This window comes from Panthera tigris, chromosome C2 (assembly GCF_018350195.1).
Source record: "Panthera tigris isolate Pti1 chromosome C2, P.tigris_Pti1_mat1.1, whole genome shotgun sequence".
NCBI classification, from domain to species: domain Eukaryota; kingdom Metazoa; phylum Chordata; class Mammalia; order Carnivora; family Felidae; genus Panthera; species Panthera tigris.
The window spans coordinates 8,391,245-8,414,888 of record NC_056668.1 but is presented as its reverse complement, the minus strand read 5'-3'; the positions used below and the strand labels follow the sequence as shown (position 1 = coordinate 8,414,888).

The 23,644-nt window shown below is 37.2% G+C and overlaps 1 protein-coding gene across 7 annotated transcripts in view; it reads left to right on the top strand.

Annotated features, from left to right (window-relative positions):
• Nucleotides 1-23,644, top strand: part of TTC3 (tetratricopeptide repeat domain 3) — a 127,229-nt gene that overhangs the window by 796 nt on the left and 102,789 nt on the right. For 3 of the 7 annotated variants that reach the window (XM_042957015.1, XM_007090458.2, XM_042957013.1), the window contains 9 exons: nt 11,875-12,029; nt 13,125-13,167; nt 14,002-14,152; nt 14,621-14,708; nt 15,953-16,006; nt 18,041-18,161; nt 20,505-20,590; nt 22,035-22,129; nt 23,259-23,321. The exons of 1 other annotated variant lie outside the window; for it this stretch is intronic. In XM_042957015.1, the coding sequence (XP_042812949.1) occupies nt 11,886-12,029; nt 13,125-13,167; nt 14,002-14,152; nt 14,621-14,708; nt 15,953-16,006; nt 18,041-18,161; nt 20,505-20,590; nt 22,035-22,129; nt 23,259-23,321 (845 nt within the window). In that variant the 5' untranslated portion in view covers nt 11,875-11,885. Of the gene's footprint in view, nt 1-22; nt 326-5,988; nt 9,251-11,874; nt 12,030-13,124; nt 13,168-14,001; nt 14,153-14,620; nt 14,709-15,952; nt 16,007-18,040; nt 18,162-20,504; nt 20,591-22,034; nt 22,130-23,258; nt 23,322-23,644 lie in introns of those variants that run through there. 3 more of the 7 variants (XM_015541213.2, XM_042957014.1, XM_042957018.1) reach the window with 3 other exon arrangements.

The following is a 23,644-nucleotide window of genomic DNA, read 5'->3' as shown; positions in this document are numbered from 1 at the left end:
TGGCCTCCTTCCCCGGAAGGGACCAGGGAAGGGAAACGCTCCCCCCTCCCTTCTTTTGGAAGCATCCTCCCGCCCCCAACGCTGGTGGGAAGAGGGGAGACGGCAGCGGGTCTGGCCAGCTGCTCTATAGTGTTGACAAGTGTGGCCTGTCGAACCAGCCTGTTCTGGGGATGGAATAAGGGGGGAGCCAAGGGCCCAAAATCGAGCCTAGGCGTAGGCGAATTTTGGCTGGTACCCGTGCAGAGTGCCTTTTCCAGAAGCGCCCTAGACACCCAAAGCCCTTCAACTGCAGACTGCTTCCAAAATATACGTACACGCCAGCTGGGTAAATATATTTTAGCTGTTCCTGGGCATTCTTGATCATACTTAACGGTTCGTGTAGTGTTTTATGGCGTTCACATAAATCGTCACTTGATTCTGCCCAACACCCTGGCGAGGGGAGTCAAGGTAGACCTCTTACAGATTTTACTCCTCCCTTGGGAGCAGTTTCCTTATAGTTACAGCTTCAGTTAGGACATTTTTTTATTGCAAGAAATTTGCATTTTATCCTGAGCGAAATGGGATTTATTACAAGGATACCCAGGGAAAGAGACTTCAAACCCGTTAAAGACCCCACCCTTCTACGCCTCCTCTTGCTCAAAGGTTCGTGCTCTGCGCTCAAAAGCTGTGTTTTGGTGTCTGTTTATTTCTGTTCATTTGTTCAGTTTTCTTACCTTTGCCTAATCTCCCTTTTTCTTTTTAACTTCTGGAATGATTCACACATAATATACGTAGGGGGATCTAACCAGTCCATGACCCAGATTTACAAATGTAATTATTTTGCCAGATTTACTTCAGATCCTTTTTTTTTTTTTTAAGAAGTAAAATTGCAGATATTGGAGGTGCTCCGAGCTCCTCCGCCTCCTCTAGAGGCAGCCACCGCGTTCCTATTTTATGCTTGATTCACAGTGAATCCGTAAACAATATGTAGTGGTATGTGTTTTAAATTTTAACGGTGTTAAATGATAAGTGTCTTTTGCAACTTGCTTTTTTTGATCAGCATAATATTTTGAGATTTATATACAAATAAATTGGATGATTGTGTTACCTTTGGTTCATTTTAATTACTGGTAAAGAATTCAATTGTATGAATATACCATAATCTATCCATTTCCTTATTGATGGATTTTGAAGTTGTTTCTGGTTTTTGACTCTAAAACAGTCCTGCAATAAACCTCTTTGTACTTGCCTGCTTGTGCACACATTTGGAAGTTTGTCTAGGAAATGCACCTGTAGCAGAGTTGCTAGATAGGTTATGTGCATTTTCAATTTACTAAATATCACACAAGCTCTCAAGGTGGTTGTACTAATTTTCACTCACTGGTTTTGAGTGAGGACACCCATTTATTTCCTCACATCCTTGCTAATATTTTATGTTATTAGACTTTTAACTTTTTTTGTCTTCTCTTTACTGACCAGCTTCCTTGTACTTTAGTGTATGGCTAAATTTGCTTGCAGCCACCTTGGCTACTGCTCCAGCTCTGTGTCAGATGGGTTCATCTCTCACAGCTAATTTGCTCAGTCTTTATCTCATGTGGTCCTCATAAGTTCAATTCCAGTAAAAATTTATTTTGCACCTATGGTTGATGTAAAGTTAGTAATTTCCGTGATATGTGTATGTACCTCTCTAGTGGCAGTTGAGGCGATTTAATTGCTTTTTAAAATACGATGAATGGTTTTGAAAAATCTTTTTTCCTTTTTAATGTAATATTTGAATAAATCAAAATATATGTAACAAAATAAAGATAATAAAAAACAAAATATATGTAATATATATGCAGGTTATGAAGCAAAATAATAAAATGAACACCAATCAATACACCCAATCCAAGAATCAAAATGACCAATATCGAATGTACTCAACTCCAGAGTGACTACTATCCTGAATGGTGTCATTTCTTGCTTTTTAAATATAATTTTGCCAGATATGTGTATATCCCTCAACAATGTATTGTATGGTTTTTGAGTTTAAAAAAAGGAATTCTGGATACAGTTTTCTGAGACTTGGTTGTTTCACTCAATGTTGTTTCTAAGAATCACTGATACTGAGTATAGATGTAAGTCATTTTTTAAGGCTGTGTAATATTCCACAGCAAATATAACACAGGGTATGCATTCTTCTTTGATGAACATTTTGGCTCTTTCTAGGTGTTGCTATTATGAAATTTTCATACATATCTTCTGGTACACAGTTGCAAGAATTTCTCTAATTTTCATGCTGGGGTGTATGACCCTCAGGGGAGTAATGAAGGTATTTCTAGGGAGTACTTGGGCACCACGGATATTAATGCCTCCATTTCTAGATGATTAAATTCCATGTGTACTCTTTCCTGACGTTGGTAATGCCTGAGGCCTGTAATAGAGGCCTCCTGTTGCTTCCACTTTCACCTTACCTTTCCTAGTAGCACTTCTACCTTAGATAAGGAAGGCATACCACTCATCCACGTGGAGTCTGACGAAGGCATTGTTCCAAGTGGAAAAACTCCATGGAAAACAAAGAGATAATTTAAAATCTAGTGTATGTTGTTAGAGAAAGCCTTTTCAAATCCAGGCACTTCCCATTTCCTCAAGACTGCATTTGCAGTACATTTTAACACTTATCTTCAATTATCAGTGTATATAGTTATTGTTGATCAGTCGTATGCAATAATACTTATAACAATTTAAGCCAGTGATGTGTCAGCTTTATTTTTAAATGTCACAAGAAATTCATCCTTTGCAATTATTTAAACTTAGACTGAGCATTTTAGGTGTCATCTTAGTGTGAAATGATTAGAAGTATTTTTTGTGGTTTGTGAGTAAAAAAAGGTTGGAATACCACTGTGGTGAGCTATTTGCTAGAAGTGAAATTGCTGGATTATGGGGTACGAATGTTCAACTTTACCAAATCGTTTTCTGAAGTGGTTGTACCACCTTGTACTTCGACTAGCAGTTTTGTCAATTTATATACTTGGATGAGCAGTGTGTAAGAGTTATGGTTGATCTGTATCCACTCCAACACTTATTATCATCATCAGATTTCTTTATATTTGCTGATCAAATGGGTATGAAATGATGTGTCATTGTGATTTTAACTTGCATTTCTTTGTTAATGAGTTTGAGCATCTTTTCATATGTTTATGAACGGTTTTCCTTTTGTGACATGCCTGCTCGTATCTTTTACCCATTTTTCTGTTGTCTTTTAAAACTAACAAATGGGTAACAGTGATCCTTTATTGATTGTATGCATTGTAAATATCTTCTTCCAGTTCATGGCTTGTCTTTTTACTCTTTATGGTGTATTTTGGTGAACAGAAGTTCTTAATTTTAATGTAATCTAATTGGAAACTTTACCTGGCCTTGGAATTATAAAGACGTTCTCCTATGTTTCTTTTTAGAAGTTTTAAAATGATGTCTTTCACATTTAAATTCATAATCCATCTGGTATTGATTTTTGTGTATAGTGTGAGGCACTGATCCACATTCATTTTTTTTTCCTCCATGTGGCTACAGCTGTCCTCATACCATAGGTGGAATTGTCCCTCTGTTCACCAGAATGGGTTTGTTTCTGGCTCCCTTTTTCTTTGCCACTTGTTTCCTTGTCTATCTCTGTGTTATACCACACTGTTATAATTATTAATCCTATAGCTTTACCAGAAATCTTGCTATTTGGGGCAGGGGGTCTTGAGTCTCAGCTGTTCTTGGACCTCTGTTCTTGTTTTAAGAATCAACTTGTCACATGACATGAAAAACTCTTTGGGAATTAATTGGAATTATTGGATCACTTTGAGGGAGAATTGAAATCTTTAAGATTTTGAGCCTTCCTGTCTGAGAAAATGGTATGTATTTCTATTTGTTTAGGTTTTTAATGTCTTTTAATTTGGTTTTGTAACTTTATACAGAGAGAACATTAAACCTTAAAATATTCATTCTAATGTTTCTATTAGTTTTGTTTCAATTATAAATGGTGCTATTTTTTAAGATTCTATTTTCTGTGTTTACTGTTAGCAAATAGAAATTTAATGGATTTTTATATTAGTCTTTAGCCACCCAATTGATAAACTTTTATTGTTTCTAATATATTTTCTGTAATTCTTTTGAGTTTTCTATGTGAATAATTATGTCATTGCAAATACACTTTTTGTTCTTCCTTTCAATTATTTTCCTTAAAAATTTTTTTCTTGTCTTAATATGCTGGCATACTTTTACATCTATGTTCAATGGAAGTGATGATGATGATTGTTCATTAAAAGTGATTGTAGTGGACATATACATGTCTCATTCCCGATTTTAAAGGGAATGTTTCTGCATTAAAAATATTTAAGTTCTCGTAAATAACTCTTTATAAGTTAGGGAAGTCTTTGCGGTTTTGTCACATGCTTTTCTGCATGGGACAGAAAAACTTGAGAGAGAGTATCTTGTAGTTTTTCTTTTTTAATCTGTTAAATGTAGTGGATTTCAGTTAATACATTTTAAAATTCTTAATTCTCTTTTGTATTCTTTACTGAGATAAACCCAAATTGATCTTAGTGAATTGTTTTTTTTTTTTTTTTATGAACTACTGGATTCAGTTTGCTAATATTAGGATTTTTTTTATCTGTTTATGAGTGAAATCACATATCATTATTCTTTATTGACTATCTTGTCTGATTTTGGCATTAATGTTATGCCACCCTTATACAATTAAAGAATAGTTCTTTTTTTTTTTCTGTTCCCTAGGACAGTTTGGATTGGGGTGATTTGTTTCTTAAATGTTTGGTGGAATTTACCTCTAAGATCATTTGGATCTAATGTTTTCTTTGTAGAAAGATTGTAAATGGTTGATAATTTGGTAGTAATTAGCAATGGAATAATAGTAGGACTTCAAGTTTTCCATTGCTTTTAATCAGTTTTGGTAAGTTTAAGAAATTTGTCTTTTCAACAAAAACTTTAAGTTGATTGGCATCAAGTTCATGGTATTGTCTTAATTTCTCCCCCCCCCTTTTTTTTAATGTTTATTTATTTTTGAGAGAGAGGGAGAGACAGAGCATGAGCAGGGGAGGGGCAGAGAGAGAGGGAGACACAATCCAAAGCAGGCTCCAGGCTCTGAGCTTTCAGCACAGAGCCCAACATGGGGCTTGAACTCACAAACCGCGAGATCATGACCTGCGCCTGTGCTGAAGTCAGACGCTCAGCCAACTGAGCCACTCAGGTGCCCCTCTTAATTCCCTTTTTAATTTATGCTTTATCTGTAGTTATGTTCTCTTTCTCATTTGTTTTTATTTATTATTATTTTTTATTTTGGAAGAGAGAGAAAGAGAGTGCAGGGGAGGAGCAGAGAGAGAGGGAGAGAGAGAATCCCAAGCAGGCCCCATACTGTCATTACAGAGTGTCGATGCGGGGTTCAGTCCCACTCACCTTGAGATCATGACCTGAGACAAAATCAAGAGTTGGTGCTTACCTGACTGAGCCATCCAGGCGCCCCAACCCCCTTTTCTCATTTTGAGTATTTGTGTGTGACTTTTCTTTTTTCTAGGTTAATCTTGCCAAAAATTTGTCTATTTTACTAATTTTGGAAATGGATTAATTTTTGGCATAATTAGTTCTATTAAATTTTTGTTGTTGTTCATTGACTCCTTTTCATTTATTTACTTCCTTTTTCTTTCTTTGGGCTTATATTACTTTTTTAACTTAAATTCCATGTTTAACTTAGTAATTTCCAGCCATTGTTATTACCTAGTATAAGTGTGTTAGGCTGTAAACTTAACTCAAAATTTATTTTTGCCTTAGCTAACATTGTTTAACTTACAATGTTTTCATTAACTTTCAAATCTAAGTACTTTAAAATTTTCATTTTGATTTCTTCTTTGATGTACACGTTTTAAAATTTTCTTTGAAACATGTAACATGTTTTTTTAATTTTCAAAAGTATCTACATTAACATTTTTCTTTTTGTTATTCACTCCTAAATTGTGTTATCAGAGAATGTAGTATTTTGTCTTCCAAAAAATGTTTGCTTGCTCTCAATTTGTGGCCTTGTACATAGTGAATAATAACTGTTAAGTGTGTACTTGTGACAAGTATGTGCTTTCTAATTGCTATGTATCTGTTAGATCAAACTTGCAAATTGTGTTGTTCAGACTGTCTTTATTAATTTTTGTTTCACTGGTCATTAATTGAGAGAGATATGTGCAATCTCCTGCTATTACTTTCTAACTGACTTCCTATAGTTCTAACAACTTTTCTGATGTGTGGTGAGATTATTTGATTAGGGATGTAAAAGTTTAACATTATTTTCTTGATGGATTGAATCTTTTCTATTATGCTGTGATCCTCTCCATGCTTAATTTAGCTTTTTGTGTTAGTATCTATTTAGTCTATCTCACCTTCCTTTTGGTGGTAATTTACCTGGAATATCCTTTTCCTTTATTTTGCTGTCACTTTTTTTATGCCCTGACATTTTAGGTGTCTGTTACAGAGCATATATTACTGGATTTTTCTTTCAATCCAGTCAGTTTATGTCTTTTAGTTGGTATTTTTTAAGAAGTTAGTTCAAGTCTCTTGGTAGCTCAATTTTTATATAAAATTATTTTGATTTTATCCTTGTTCTTGAGAGAGGTTTGATGGGTATACACATTCTAGGTTGATGGATTATTTTCTGTCCACATGGTGAAGATATTATTCTACATGGAAAGCCTCCTGTGCGTTTATTTTTGCTACTTTGAAGAAACTTCTTTTTCTTTTGGTTGCATTGGATATTCTATCTTTGGTGCTATATCATTTCCTTTTTAAGTCTAATGGAGATTACTTTTTGTTTATCCTCTTTTGGATACACACGCTTCTTGATTCTGAATTTTGTTGGATTCTGAATTTTGTCTTTCAAGAGGTCTAGAAGATTCTGAGCCTTGTAATAAATATTGTCTCTTTGGAAATTTAGTTGAATGTGTATGTATTGAACTGTTTCCAGGTTAGGTATTTTTCATCTTTCATAGTTTTCATTTCTTTGTTTCCCTATCAGAATTTACAGTGCTGGGTAATTTTATCAGCCATATCTTCTAGTTCATCAATTTCTCTTCATCTGTGCTTAGTCTTCTCTATAATGCATCCATTTTTTTCCTTTTACTCTTAACCGTTATATTTTTTATTTGTAAAAGTTCCACTTGGTTCTTTTTTCAGATACATCAAGTCTTTCTTTCATGTTGCTTCCTCGTTTTTCTGAACCCATGGGTATTCTGTGGACTGTATCTGGCAGTCCCAGTGTCTGATGTCTTTAGGGATCTAAATTTATTCCTTGTTTTTTTCTGTTGTCTATCTCTCATGTTGGGTTGTCACCTCCTATGCTTGATGATCTTTGGTTATGAACTCTTTGATTGATCTTTCTCCGTGGGATCTTGAAAGTTTGATTTGGAGGTCCTTTTCTTCTGATAGGATTTGTATCATGTTTGGTTGGGAGCCAGGGAGTTTACATTGGACCACTTTCAGTGTCTTCACTTTGCTTCTGGCCCAGGGCTGTGTCCGTTGCTGCTCTTGGCAATACTACTTGTAGCTCTTGACTCTCAGCTTTAGTTTTTAGCCAGAGGTTTGTTGCTTTTGGGGGGAAGGGTGGTTTTAGACATTCCTAGTTCTATAAGCTCAGCAAAATTTAAAAAATTTTAGAATCGAGGATCTACTTTGTTTTGCAGTGAGAGTCCCCTGTTAGTTCATCGTAACTGATGGGTTTAGTAGTCCTTTACATTCTTACTTGAGTGTATTAGAAAAAAAAAGTCCTTCCAAGTGTAAGGTTTCTTGTGGTATCAAATTTTCTATTAAAACAAGCTTAGATCTGAGTTAAAAGTTGAGTTATTCTCAAAAAAATACTGAATAACCGTAGTAGAGGTAGCAAGTGGATTTAGCAAAGTTTTCTACTTGGGGAGCGTGAATAAAAAATTTGGCAAGTACTGAGCTAGGGAATCAAGATGAATAGCGCACAGCGTACCCTCTCAGCCTACAAAGATAAGCCTGTGATGACCAGTGTGAGAACTGCTGTCAAAAAGATGTGGGCAGGGCGCTCTGGGTTTATGGAGAAGAGGTGCAGAAAGGAACTTGGTAGTAGTAGTGAGAAGATCAGGAAATGCTTCCCAGACTGGTAGGCCTTAGGTGGTTGTAGAAGAAGGTTTGTTTATGAATCAGAGGCAGTTGAGTATGAATGTCTTCTGTGTTGCATGTTGTGGAGTGACTGGAAATAAAAGCAGAAACAGGATTATGAAAGACCTTCCAAGCTGCAGTACGAAGTTTGGACTTTATTCTGAAGGTGAAGGGAAGCTATTGAATGATTTTAAGCAGTAAAATGTTACGATCAGAGTTTTAGAGAGTGCCAGGTTAGAGAGTGCCAGGTTTGAAGGCACATCACCAGCTGGGAGTCTGCTTGTTAAGTTAGTTTAGAGAAGAAAAGATGAAGCGAAAATGAAGGTAGTGTCATTGGCATGAACAGGTGTACGGGTGCTAATTTTAGATTTCATAGGTGGGTAGAAACGACAGGACTTTGTGGTCAGATGGAGAGGAATGTTGAGAGAGACTGGGGAGTCCAGATTGCCTCCGGATCGCTGGTTTGCTTAACCATGTGGCATGTAGAACAGTTGACTGGTAACATACGGAAAGAGGAGAGAACTTCGTTTCATTTGTTTGTTTTTGAAGAAAAAGATAAGTTTATTTTTGAACTTAATCTGAGAAATTTGTGGGACATCTTGTTGACGGGGACTATAGAGATGCAGTGCAGCCTGGAGGAATTAGAGACTTCAGCCTCTGGTCGTTTCGTCCGTTGTTTGTTTCAGTGCAGTTTGAGATAATTTAAAGTGGCACATGGATTCTGTAATAGTTAAGAACTTAATGTGTATGAAAATGTAAACTGTATGTCAAATCTATGATATCATGGATATTACCACTTAGGCCAAGTGAGCCCAATAAAAGAGAACTACTAAATAAATAAAAATACATGTGATATGTGGAAATGGCAAAAATCATGGTGAAGCTGTGCAAATGATGGAAGTGCAGAAAGTACTATTTTGAAGCCCTGGGTATGGTGGATGAGGTCACCGAGGAGAGAGTAAGCCTGAAAAAAAAAGAGAGGTGACATTTGGGTGGCGGGGAATGGAGAAGAAGAGCCCATGGAAACTGAGGAAAAGCAGCCAGAAGAATAGGAGGAAAACCAGGAGAAGATGGTCTTTGGAGTCCATATGAAGAGTTCTGAGAAGGAGGAAGTGGTCAACAGTGTCAAGTAAGTTGTAAGCTGAAAAGTGCTCTTTGGACTTAGCAGTTAAGGTAGACCGTTTAGCTGGAAGCATCCAAACAGTGGATTTTTTAAAATATGCATCTAATACTAATGTTAACAATAGCTGATATTTATAATATTTCCTATATGCCATGTACTATTCTAAGCACTATAAATGTGTTACTGGTTAATCAAACAGGTAGTATTGCTATCCCCATTGGAAATGTGAGGAAAGCCAAGTACAGAGAGGTTAAGTGACTCGCCCAAGATCACACACTCAGGAAATGAGGGAGCCAGGATTCAAGCCCAGGCAGTCTGGTTCCAGAGTCCATGCTCTTAATTAACCACTGTGCCATATTGCCTCTTTGGTTAAAACAAGATAGAAAATAAAAAGTACACCAGTGTCTAATCATAGAATAGTTGGTATAGGGTGTGGTGAGTCAGGTGTGATGTCAGTGAGATCTGCCAGGCTGTGAATGACCAGCATGCTGTCACAGTGGCTCAGTCTCCTGGGTATGAGCACATTAATTGGATTATAACCGATGCCGTGATGGCGATGTGTGGGCTATGACAGAGAGTTCTTGGCTCTACACATACAGAATGTTTGTAAGGCAAATGAATTAAAAAGTGTATATATTTTCCAGGATAGCATATGTCCCACTTTATGTGCCATACCTTGGGTGCTAAAATGTCTATTTTTTCCAGTCATTCACTTTTGGAGTTAAATTCTCCAAACTCTGGAAACCTTGTTCATACAGACAGTTCAGGTTCCAGACATAATAGATAATCAGTCTCTTGTAGAAGGTCATTAATGACCTTGTTGTAAGCAGTTTTCCTTGAATAACAGAGGTGGAAAGCCAGTTGCAGAAAGCTGAAAGGATTCGAATGGGAGAAAAGGGAGGAAGAATTCTTGATGAAGAATGTCTGTGGTAGGAGGCAGGGGACACAAGAGCTGTATGACTCTTGGTTGTGGTCAGAAAGGAGCTAATCAAAGTTAAAGGTTTAAAAACTGGCTTAAACCTGCACAGTGATCTGGGGTGTAGCCTTGGGAAGGTAGAGCCTTGGTGTCACAGGTGGTGAAGATCATTTTAGTCAAGGAGGTGAATGGTAAGGCTGGGGTCCTGAAGGGATCGTGTATACAGGCCTTGGTGTGGCTGGGTTGGTGAGAGTTTGGAGGAGAGAGGGGAACACTGTGATGATTGCCAGTGTTCTTAAACATGGCAACAAGCAAGAACTGGCCAGGTGGCAGTGACAGGGAAGAGTGTGTGAGAGGAGAGACTAATGGAATCAGAGGACCTAAGTTTAAATCCTTCTAGCTTGGTGACCTTGAGCAAATTACTTAATTGTGCTAAGCATATTTCTTATCTGCACACTGGAGGTGATGATCGGACCTGAGAATTGCTGCGAGGATGAATGAGATGGTGTATGTGAAAATGTTTGGTACAACGTGTGACAAATAGCATGAATAGTTTGCTAGGAAGATGGTTCTTGTTCTTCACTTCTGCTACTGTGAGGTTTTCGTACAGCGAATTGGACACAAGAAGAATTAAAAGAACAGGTTTGTATTTCAAGGACTGACGGTGGTCTTGCTTAGGAAAAAAGAAGCTTTGTTTGTCCTAATAGGAGCGGGGTGATAGTGGTGAAGTGGAAAGGTGTAAGAAACGGTGTTCATGATGGTGCTGGTGAGGAGAGGGAAAGACGGCCGTTACATGGGCGAGAGTTAGAAGTACTACCATGCTGCACTTTTCAGTGATACTTAGGTTTTGTAGCTAATCTCTGATAGCTATAAATCTTTGTTATTGAACTTTCTTCTGGAAAAAAGCCTTAGTCTGAAACTCCAGCCCTAATTTCCCTCTCCCCCCATTGAAATGCTTCTTTGTAAAACATAGTTAATATGTTTGAAAATACGAGGCTGTTGATAATATGAGGGTTTTTGCCTACCTTTGCAATCTAGCAGTGCTCTGTGGTGTGGTAGTTGTGAGAGTGAGAGATGCAGTGATTGTTAGGAGGATGGAAGTCTGGATGCGGCTGTGGGAAGTTGGGAGATTGACAGTCTCACCCAGGACCAGTCCAGCTCTGCCTCTTTGTCCAAGACAGGAACGCACACGGAGGGATGGATAGCAGAATATGAACAGCCAGTGGAGTCAGGATTTACTTCTGGCCAGGAGGTTGAGAATATGGTAGAGTTTGTGTGTGATGAAATGGCATATTTTATAGGATGCAGTAAAAGCAGATGGTGTAGAAGGGCAGCGGTGGAAAGATGTCTTTTGTTCATTCAGCAAACAATTATTTGAGGGCTTACCATGTGCCAGGCACATACAAAAGTGAGTAAAATGCCCTTTATTATCTCCCAGCTAAGGGAGACATGCAAACAGATAAATTCAGAGTAGAGATGGTGACTATGTGAGTCTAAGGAAGAAAAGAAAGATAAACTGATCACTTGAGGAGAGTTGGGGAAAGAATAGCAGACTGAGGATGAGAATCTTCCAGAGCTCAGTGTCCTTATTGATTATTTTGAGGAGGCCTAAGGTCCAAGGATTTTTCTAATATACCATAGAAGCCAGGAAAACTGCTTCTCATATTATCTCAGATGATTTAATTACTAATTTGGGTTTGTGTTATTTCCTTAGGATGGTACAGCATGGATGATTTTGCCCCGGGAGATTTCACTGTAGTAGATGATGCCTTGTTAGAAGATTGCCCTTATGTGGACGATTGTGTCCTTGCTCCTGAATTTATGTCCAACGATTGTGTTCGCGTGACTCAACTTTACTGCAATGGGGTGGTAAGATTTGTTGATTCTTTAACATTGTGTCTTCTTCTTCTTCTTTTTTTTTTAATGTTTATTTCTTTATTTTGAGAGAGAGAGAGTGAGAGGAGGGGCAGAGAGAGAGGGACAAAGAGAATCCCAAGCAGGCTCGGTGATAACAGCCTGGGCCCGATGTGGGGCTGGATCTCAGGAACCGTGAGATCATGGCCTGGGGTGAAATCAAGAGTCGGATAGTTAACCAACTAAGCCACCGAGGTCCCCCTAACATTGTGTCTTCTTAAAGGTTTATCATTTTATTGAGGTATAATTGACCTAAAACATTGTATTAGTTTCCCATGTGTACAATATAATGACTTGAAATACGTACGTGTCATCAAATTATCACCACAGTAAGTCTAGTTAAAACTACGTTCATTACTGTTCGTAGTTAAAGATCTTTTTTTATTCTGAGAACTTTTAATGTCTACTTTTTAAAGGTGTTTTGATTTAGAGCTATGGGAGTAAAGATGTTTTTGTGGTACACAAGTTTTTAAAATAATTTTTTTAATGTTTATTTTTGACAGAGAGAGAGAGAGAGCGCGCACGTGCGCACATATAAGTGGGGAAGGGACAGAGAGAGAGGGAGACACAGAATCTGAAACAGGCTGCAGGCTTTGAGCTCTCAGCATAGAGCCCCATGCAGGGCTCAAACTCACGGACAGTGAGATCATGACCTGAGCTGAAGTTGGACGCTCAACCGACTGAGCCACCCAGGTGCCCCTGTGGTACACAAGTTTTACAGGAGGTACAAATGTGATTTCAGAAGGGAAAGTAAGCAGTGCCTCAACAAGAATGTACAATACCAGAGAATGAGTGATGAGGAAATATGGTTTTCTGACTGGAGATTAGAATGGTTCTCAAGAGAGAGCTGTAGATACAGACTCGGGAAATGAAACGCTTTGAAAAAAGGCTTAAAGGCTCACCACTGAGCAAAGATAGTGTAATCAAAGTGTATAAGTAAATGGGCACTGAAATTTGTTACTTTAGTACTGATAATCCTTACATTAAAAATTGAAAGCTGTATTTTTTCATTTCACCAGATACAAGTCAAAATAATTTTTTTCTATTTAGGGGATGCAGTATAAAGATTTTACCCAAAGTGAGAGAAACTTAGGTGAGTAACTTGGTATTTTAATTTGTTAAAAGACTGTAATGGGAGGTTCATCCATTCGCATCAACATACCAGTCCTACATATCTGTCATTTTTATTTTTTGATCTATGTCTTTTTAAAACATTTTTAACGTTTATTTATTTTTGAGAGACAGAGAGAGAGCGCAAAAAGGGGAGGGGCAGAGAGAGAGAGACACAGAATCTGAAGCAGGCTCCAGGCTCCAAGCTGTCAGAACAGAGCCCGATGCAGGGCTCGAACCCACAAGCTGTGAGATTGTGACCTGAACCAAAGTCGGACACTTAACCGACTGAGCCACCCAGGCACCTTGGTTTATGTTTTTGTTTGCTTGTTTGTTTTTTGCTCATTTGTTTTTTAATTTGGCTCCATGCCCAGCACAGAGCCCACTGTGGGTCTTGAACTCATGACCCTTAGATCAGGACCTGATCTGAAATCATGTCAGACATTTAACCAACTGAGCCACCCAGGTGCCCCGATTTATATATTTTTAGTTGAAGTATAGTTGGTATACAGTATTCTATTAGTTTCAGGTGTACAACATTTATATATATTAGGAAATGCTCACCATAATAGTTACCATATGTTACCATACAGAGTTATTACCTTGCTGATGACGATATCCCTCATCCTGTCTATACTTTACAGCCCTGTGATTTGTTTTATGACCGGAAGTTTTACCTCCTAATGCCCTTCACCTATCCTGCTCACCCCTTCTTTTTTACCTTTCCATATCTGTTGTAGCCTTTCCTTTATTAACAGTGTTGATTTATTTCAAAACGAGGCACAAAATATTAATTGAGTACTTTTTTCTAATTAAGAATTTGATATCTGCAATATGTGGTGTAGTAAACCAGTTTCTGTCCTGCAAGATTACTGTGATGCCATTAAAATACACATCTTCTGGCCACTTCTGTTTCAACGTCAGCACAGTTCTGTAATATCAAGGTTGCATCCTTGTGTGGAGGCTGGGTAAGTTACTACATGTTTTTTGTTTTGTGTAAACAGTTGTAAGCATGTTGCCCATTATTAGGGAACACCAAGTACAATGGAAGCCCTATTCTTATTCTTATGTCTTATTCTTATATATTGTTCACCTTCACTGTAATGTAATAAGGTGGAAAAAGTTAATGCTTTGGATTTAGATATGATTGACTAATCATGGTAACGTAATGAATGAATATCTGAAGAGCATAGATGGTAGGTTTGAAACCTACCTAGGGAAAATTAATATGCTTGTTTATAAATAAGAGTATTGTTATACAGAAGAGAGAAAAAAGTACAGAATTTTGTCCATTTAATAAATAACTTACTGTTACCTAGAGTGAAGAGAGAATTTTTTTTCCAAATAGTTTAAATTGAGGTATAATGTAAAGTATAAAAGTCAATGGATTTTTATATATAAGAACCTGATGTTTTAAAAATGAATTTGTATTTAAGCAATTCTCATGCTTCTGAGATAAGTTTGAAGAAATTACAACATCTAGAATTGATGGAAGATATTGTGGATTTGGCAAAGAAAGTTGTGGTAAGTGATAGAATCCCCCATATCTAAAGAATATAAATACTCATAGGGTGTCAGGGCCACGTTAGTAACTTATAGTGGCTAACAGGTTATGGTTTCAGTTTGGTTTAACATGACATTATTCTGCTTCCCATGAGTTTGCTGTGTATTTGAGAGATTAGATGGACTGCTATTTTCATGGCTCTGACATGAATGATGAGATCCAGGACTATTCCTTGTCAGTAAAGAATAGAAACTGGAATTTGGCACAGATGAAAGTATGCTCCTGGTTCACAGGAACTTTTGTCGCTGAAAGTGACAAGGTTCTCTCTTATAAAATCATGCCACTGTCACTATCACCACAATAAATACTACTACTTTGTGGTAAACTTTTATTATGCCGTATTTGAGGTAGTATCCCTGTACTGCACTGAGGGTTATTTTTTTTCCCTGTGAAAGCCATTTAGTAATTTTTCTTACTTCAGTTGGTTATAGAACCAAGTGTTTTTCTTGGTATTATTCTGATTGCAAACTTAAATAAAAGACATTCTGATATTTATTTCCTGCTGATAATCCTTTGCTATAACTTCTGTCAGCCAGTGTAGTTGCTTCTTTTTTTTTAATGTTTATTTTTGAGAGCGAGAGAACATGAGCAGGAGAAGGGCAGAGAGAAGGGGGCAGAGGATCCCAAGCGGGCTTTACGCTGACAGCAGAAACCCTGATGAAGGGCTCAAACTCACAAACTGAGATCGTGACCTGAGCTGAAGTCGGACACTTAACTGAGGCACCCAGGTGCCCCAGCCAATGTAGTTTTATAAAAGATTTGGTGTGGGGTGCCTGGGTGGCTCAGTTGGTTAAGCGTCTGACTCTTAGTTTCGGCTCAGGTCATGATCTCCTGGTTTCATGGGTTCCACCAGCTCAGAGCCTGCTTGGAATTCTCTCTTCCTCTTGCTCTCTGCCCCTACACCACTCATGCAGTCTGTCTCTCTTGGAATGAACTTTAAAATCCATACATCTAAAAGGTACAGAGTCATTTTATTATTAGAAGCCAATTTGAGACTATTTCTTAATTCTTGTTTCAGGGTTCTTAGGAGGTAAATTGGGCATGAAAGTACTTGTAGGAAGTGGACTCTGAACACATAGCAGTATTCATGAAATGTAGGATTTTTTTTTTGTTTTTTTTGTTTTTTTTTGTCCACTGGAAAATTCAAGTGTAATTCATTGAATAAGGAAATAACTGTGTTTTTTTGTTTTGTTTTGTTTTGCAGAACGATTCATTCTTTATTGGAGGCTTATTGAGAATTGGTTATAAAATAGAAAATGTAAGTGTTAGATATGGGAAGCAGGCACAACAACTGCCAGTAACTGGCAGTCATCTCACTGGTCATTGCCCATGGGTCGAGTTCACATGTTTAGTGTTTTACATGTAGTATTTGGTAGTATCGATTTCTATATTTTGCTTAAAAAATCTCCTTACTCTGGAGGTTTGCATCATTTTCTTCTCCCTCCTGTGTAAGTAGTATAATTTTGAGCTTCTTTTACAAGTTGATTCTTTTTTCTTTTTTAGATTATTTACCTTGCATATATTCTCCCAAATGAAATTACTAGGTCTCTAGTATGAACATTTTGGATATGTAATTACTAGATAATCTCCAGGTACAATAATCCAATTTTTAATGCTACTGGTAACATAATAAACATCTACCTGTTTCCCTTAAGCCTGATGCCAGCATCGATAACTCCACTACTTCTGAAGTCATTTCATATATATGTATTTTTTTAATGTTTTTATTTATTTTTGAGAGGCAGAAAGAGAGCATGAGCGGGGAAGGGGCAGAGAGAGAGAGGGAGCCACAGAATCTGAAGCAGGCTCCAGGCTTCAGGCTCCAGGCTTCAGGCTTCAAGCTGTCAACACAGAGCCAATTCGGGGCTCGAACCCACGAGCTGTGAGATCGTGACCTAAGCTAAAGTTGGACGCTCAACTGACTGAGCCACCCAGGCGCCCATATATATGTGTGTGTGTGTGTGTGTGTGTGTGTGTGTATTATATATGTGTGTGTATATATATATATGTGTATATATGTACGTGTATATATATATGTGTATATATATATGTGTATATATATATATAGTTTTTATTTTTATTTTTTTTAATTTAATTTTGAAAGAGAGAGAGACAGAGTGCAAGTGGAGGAGGGCAGAGAGAGAGGGAAATACAGAATCTGAAGTAGGCTCCAGGCTCTGAGCTGTCAGCACAGAGCCTGATGTGGGGCTTGAATTCACGAACCGTGAAATCATGACCTGAGCCGAAGTCAGACGCTTAGCTGACTGAGCTACCCAGGCATCCCTGAAGTCATTTTAGACCAGAAGTATGAATAACATTCTTGTGAACTCCTGACTCTTCATGAAGATCTTTGCACTGAATGCTCATTTGAGCAGTTGTGCTTTTCTCCTGTTGTTTATCTGCTTACTCTTCTCTGTTTGCCACAGACCATTTAAAATACCCAGTCCTGTGGTGCTGGGGGACTCTGTCAGTTAAGCGTCCAACTCTTGATCTCGGCTCAGGTCACGATCTCACAGGTCGTGAGTTCGAGCCCCACGTTGGGCTCTGTGCTGATAGTATGGAACCTGCTTGGGATTCTGTTTCTCCTTCTTTGTACCCCTCCCCCACTGTGCGTGTTCTCTCTCTCTCAAAATAAACTTAAAAAATTAAAAATTTTTTTGAATGTTTATTTTTGAGAGACAGAGCATGAGCGGGGTAGGGGCAGAGAGAGAGGGAGACACAGAATCTGAAGCAGGCTCCAGGCTCTGAGCTGTCAGCACAGAACCCAGTGTGGGGCTCGAACTCACAAACCGCGAGATCATGACCTGAGCTGAAGTTGGGTGCTTAACCGACTGAGCCACCCAGGTGCCCTCCAAAAATGTTTTTAAAATACACAGTCCCTTTCATGAACCTTAATCTCTATACCTTTCACTTTGTGGTAAGGGTGGAAGTCCTAGTTTAGATGAGATCTGAGACCCCTCACTCACCTTTTGTTATTGTACTTTAGTGCTACACAGAGCATCCTCTGGCCAGGTTGTAAACCTCAGCTTCCAGGTCTGTAATCATTGAAGCAGCATCCTGTTCTCTGAGGGTGGCCTGAGGTTACTTAAAGATGTAACGTGTGAGTCCATGGTATCTGTTAACTTACAAATCGGGGTCCAGCTGTTCTAAGTTGCATGCTAGTGTAATGAAAGTAGGAGATCGTGTAAGTTTTTATCAAGAATCTAAAATGCTATATGTTACATATATGGTGTCACATGTAAATTTAGAGTTAATACCCAAATCACATTCTTTATCCATCTTTTTGATACAGAAAATCTTGGCAATGGAAGAAGCTTTGAATTGGGTGAAATACACAGGTGATGTAACAATTCTACCTAAATTAGGAGCGATTGACAATTGTTGGCCTATGTTAAGTATTTTCTTCACTGAATGTAAGTATACATGCATTAAATTGTTTCTTGACTCAGTTTTTAAAGGAATTATTCGGGAAATGGAATGTATGGTTATTTATCTTAGGACTTTTTTTAATGTTTGTTTATTTTTAAGAGAGAGAGAGAAACACAGAGCACAAGCAGGGGAGGGGCAGAGAGAGAGGGAGACACAGAATCCAAAGCAAGACTCCAGGCTCAGCTGTCAGCACAGAGCCCAACATGGAGCTTGAACTCATGAACCGTGAGATAATGACCTGAGCCACGTTAGGTCCTCAACCGACTGAGCCACCCAGGCATCCCTATCTTAGGATTTAAAAAAATGTTTTTCTCTTGTGAATAAGAGAAAAGCCTGAATAAGAGAACTTTAAGCTTATAGTTTTATTGTTCTGTACTTCCTGTCTTAATGTTTTTTATGACATCATACTTCTAAAAATCCTACCTAACGAATGTCATGTTATTATATATAATACCCAGAAAAAGAGATCACAACTAGCACTTTATGTATTCTCATTCAAAAGAGAAATAAGGGGGCACTTGGGTGGCTTAGTCGGTTAAGCATCTGACTTCGGCTCAGGTCATGATCTCACGGTTCCTGAGTTCAAGCCCCACATGGGGCTCTGTGCTGACAGCTCAGAACCTGGAACCTGCTTCGAATTCTTTGTCTCCCTCTCTCTCTGCCTCTCACTTGCTCATGCTCTGTCTCTCTCTCTCAAAAATAAAGATAAAAAAAAGAGAAATAAGAGCTGAGATTGTAATTTTCATTTCCCTGATGACTGTTAATCTTTTGTATGATGAAACTGCTTTATATATTTATTTACTTGGTGAAATATATTTCTCTAAATAATTTGAATGTTAGCAGTTTTTTTGTAGCATATCTTTTTTTTTTTAATTAAAAAAAAATTTTTAATGTTTATTTTTGAGAGAGAGAGAGAGTGCGCGCATGTGCACGTGAGCAGGGGTGGGGTAGTGAGAGAGGGAGACGCAGAATCTGAAGCAGGCTCCAGGCTCTGAGCTGTCAGCACAGAGCCCAGTGCGGGGCTGGAACTCCCGAACTGCGAGGTCCTGACCTGAGCTGAAGTTGGGCACTTACTGACTGAGCCACCCAGGTGCCCCTAGCTATAGGGATCTTGAAGCAGAAAATATTTGGCTCCTTAGTTGATGATGACTGGTAATTTGCCATCCCTACTGAGAAGAGGTCAAGTCTTATGCTGTTTAATGTAAGTGGTAGAGAGAAATTAAGCTTAAACATGAAGGCTGGGTTGATAGAGGTGGTTCTCCTCATTGTTCTGGAGGCCTTTAAATACAGGGTAGATTTTATGGTAAAAGTGGAGGAGCAGTATCACATCGGGCACCCATGTGGACTCGGTTCCAACGCTCTTTCTCTGTTCTCTTCTTTACAATAGCTGTCTTATGGTAGCTGCTGTTGTCCTTATTTTAGAAGTAAGCAAACTAAGGCTTTGGGAGGTTAAGTGATATTTCTGCAATCTAGTGAGTAGTACGGCCTAGGTGAGAGGTCAAGATTCCCTAATTTCAAAGCCTAGGTTTTTATCCTGTAATCTTACTTTATCCCTTATTAATTACTTTATTTGGTGACCTTTCAGAATTCTTTCTTAAATCTTCGATTTTAGATACTTTTTTCACCTTGGAAATGTATGTGTTTGGTAGAGGCTTAACTACGATTTTGTTGGGATAAAATTACTATCCATTAAAAAATATTTTTTATAGAATAGCTAAAAATATAGAAAATGAAGTCTTGGTATACTTTTAATATAAGTTTTGGTTATTACCTACTGTGTTTTAATTAGTTTATTAAATTTTTAAAAGAATGGTATTTCAAATAACATTTTAACATTTCATTCATGAGAGTCAGAATGTTAAATTAAGATATTTAAAATTATTTGTTAAATATATTTTAGAGAGTTTTCCATGTTTTTGTTATTAGACATTTTTATTGAATATTGTGCCAGGCTCACCATACATGCTCAGTAACTTGAGTAATTATGGAACTGACTTGAGTAATTATGAGACCTGTTTGGAATATCATGACCGAACATTTATTTAAACTACAATTAGAACTAATGTAATAGTAAGTGCTTTTTTTTAATGCTAGACATAAAACAGATGAGACTCACAGCAAGCAGTGAATCTAATAATGTGTTCTAAAACATTTTCAGTTGTGTATTTTCAGTTGTATTATTTGGTACATGTAAAAGATTACAACAAACATGTTATTTAGAAGGTATAATAATTAATTGACTTTATGGATTGACTTACATAACCTAAGTTTTAGAACATTAACAGTACCAATTTGTTTTCTCACTCTCTCCTAAAAATAAAATTTAGACAAGTATCACATAACTAAAGTCATAACAGAAAACTGCAATTTGCTTGAAGAATTTAAAACTCAAAATTGTGTGGAGTGTATAGAGGTGAGAATAAATATTTACTTGTAAGTATATTTTAAGATTTAACTGTTAGAACTTTTATTAACATTCAAAGGAAGTTCAAAAAAACTGTCAGCACACAACGAACTATAAAATTCATAAACAGGTTTGAGGGAAATTTTTAATAAATTTTAATTGGAATATTTATTTTTTTGGAACAGGCAAACAACATCTTGATCAGAATTTTCTAATGTTACACATATATTTTTAATATATATATTTATATATTATTAAATTAAATTCACATAATGTTGACTAACATAAACATCAAATTGTACGTATTTTAAGAGTTAATTATAAACTGAAATTTGATTTTTTTAAATTGAAAGGCTTTTACTTAGTTGAGGAAGTATGATTTTCTCTGGTATAGCTTTATTAAGATGTAATTCACATGCCATAGAATTTAATCATAGGAAATACAATTTTTTTTTTATTTAAAGATTTTATTTTTAAGTAATCTCTGCACCCAGTGTGGGGCTCAAACTTAAACCCTGAAATCAAGAGTCACATGCTGTACCAACTGAGCCAGCTGGGTGCTCAAGTAAATAAGATTCAACTAAATTTTTAAAGAAGGATTTAGGAAAATATTTAATGTTCTATTTAATTCACTAATTAAAGCCATTTATGTGATCCAGTTTATTTTACTCTGTTTATTCTGAAACTATAAGTATTTGAAGTGAAAAGTTTCAGTTGCATCTGTAGCATCTTCAATTTCACATTCTTACTAATTTTGCTGCTTCGTTTTTTGGCAATTAATCTATTCAACATTGCCTATATGTTACTGATTTATATATTGGGGTTTTTTTTTGGCACTTAGGTTATTGAATAATACCACATTTTCTTTTTTTTTAAGTTTATTTATTTTGAGAGAGAAAGAGTGCGTGCACGCTAGCACACAAGCAGGGGAGGGGCAGAGAGAGGGAGAAAGAGAATTGCAAGCAGGCTCTGTACTGTCAGCACAGAGCCTTACATGGAGCTTGAACTCACGGAATTGTGAGATCATGACTTGAGCTGAAATCAAGAGTTGAATACTCAACTGACTGAGCCGCCCAGGTGCCCCTAAATAATATCACATTTTCTAACTCTTGCATCTACTTTTTTCCCTGCTGTGTGGCAGGCTCAGTAGGTATATTTAAAAGTGGGCCTGCCAAATACTATACACAAGGGGATTAATTATTAGTAGTTATTCATAATGTGGTTTTACTTTTTAATATTCCTTTAACAAAGTTAGCATTGAATCGTCAGAGACTGGTTTCTTTAAGTATATATACCAACATATTGGGTATTGTGTTCCCCTTTTCCACATAAATAATACCCCAGGTTATTTCTGTTGTCAGTGACAAAAACCTAGAACTATTTTTCCTAGATATTGGGTTCTTGATTGCCTTTGCATTTAATTTATGAGTCTTCTTTCACCTTGGTTTCTCAGCAAGGAGAACTAATGAAAATGAAAGGAAATGAAGAGTTTTCAAAACAAAGATTTGATATAGCTATTATCTATTACACCAGAGCCATTGAATATAGGTAAGAGCAAAATAGAACGAGATCCTTTTTGTGTGGCAGATCAAGTTAGAATGCTAGTCAGGAGAAATAAAAACAAGGCAAGGAATTAAAGAGTAATTTCAGTTTGCCAAGTGGAATAGATGTTCTCGCCCTTAGGCGCCAGAAGTATTAGGGATGGCCTGGGTCGATGAACTTAACCGAGCAGTAGAATTCAAGCAAGTCAGGCAGGATTGTGAATATTACTTCTACCCTACCCCATTTTCTCTCAAGCTTTCCAGTATAGGGTCATCTGTTTTTTTCTTGTTCTCATTTTGCCTTTAGCTGATATCTTCCAGATTGTTAACTGATCAAAAAGGGTTAGTTACTAATACTTAAGATTCCCATTAAAAATTCCCATTTGGGAAGTTTTGCTTCTTAAGAGGGAACTTTTAAAGGATAATAGTTGGGATTGTTGAGAGAAGGTGTGTATTTTTCTACCTCATCTTCTGTTTGCTCAGCTGCTAGAATTTTGTAGCATTCCTGCATGTGTAACTCATATTTGGTTCCTACTGACATATTAGCTGGGCCACCTAGTATTGTAGCAGCCTTTGGAGGATGTGTTGTAGACAGCTACTCTCTTTCGTGCCTTGCCCATCTCCATGGGGAATGAGTGACTCAAGGTAGCACACCACACCTGGAAGGCGGCTGCTCTGCTCTGAGGAAAGAAACAGATAAAACTAGAAAGAATAAAATGTGAAATGAAGCTGTTTAAAGTATTGTTGTAGTTTAAAGACTTTCAGAGTTCTTTGTCAAAGCGGTATAGTCCTGACTTATGTGAGTATAATTCTGTCCTTTGTACCTATGCCACACTTGTGGTTTGCTAACTTTTTATTATGCCTTATTTTATCTTCACAGCATCCCTATGAGCTAGGCAGAAATAGTAGAACATTTTGAATACAGGGAAATATAGATTGATTTGAATAAAGTTACTATGGTAGGAAGTGAAGGAACCAGGACTTAGCCAATTAGGTCTCCAAATCCTATATTCCTTCTGCTCTGCCACATAGATGTAAAGGTTTTGAGAAGTTTTTCATGCCTTATGTTTTCTGTGTGCTTTTTATTTGTTTTGTATGTAATGTACTTTCCTGACTAAACATTATTTCTTTTAAAGACCTGAAAATCACCTTCTTTATGGTAACCGAGCTCTTTGTTTTCTTCGCACTGGACAGTTTAGGTAAGTTGGTTAGAGTACCCCGGTCACTGAGCTATTATGCTAAACTACCCATTTTTGAGAAATATTTCTGTTTTGCAGGTAGACAAGAAAATCCTTCAGTAGTTTTGGCAGAAATAGTTAAATGGTTAAAGGGGCTCTATAGGCTTTATGTAGAACAACAATGACAGCAGCAGCTGTTGATTGAATGGATAACATGTATGCTTTTTTCAGTACTTTTACATGTGTTTCTTAATTCTCATAACACACTTAATAGGTAATGTTATTCTCCACGTTGAAATTTGGGGGGGCTCATACTATTAGTAGTGATGTCAGGATTTGAACAC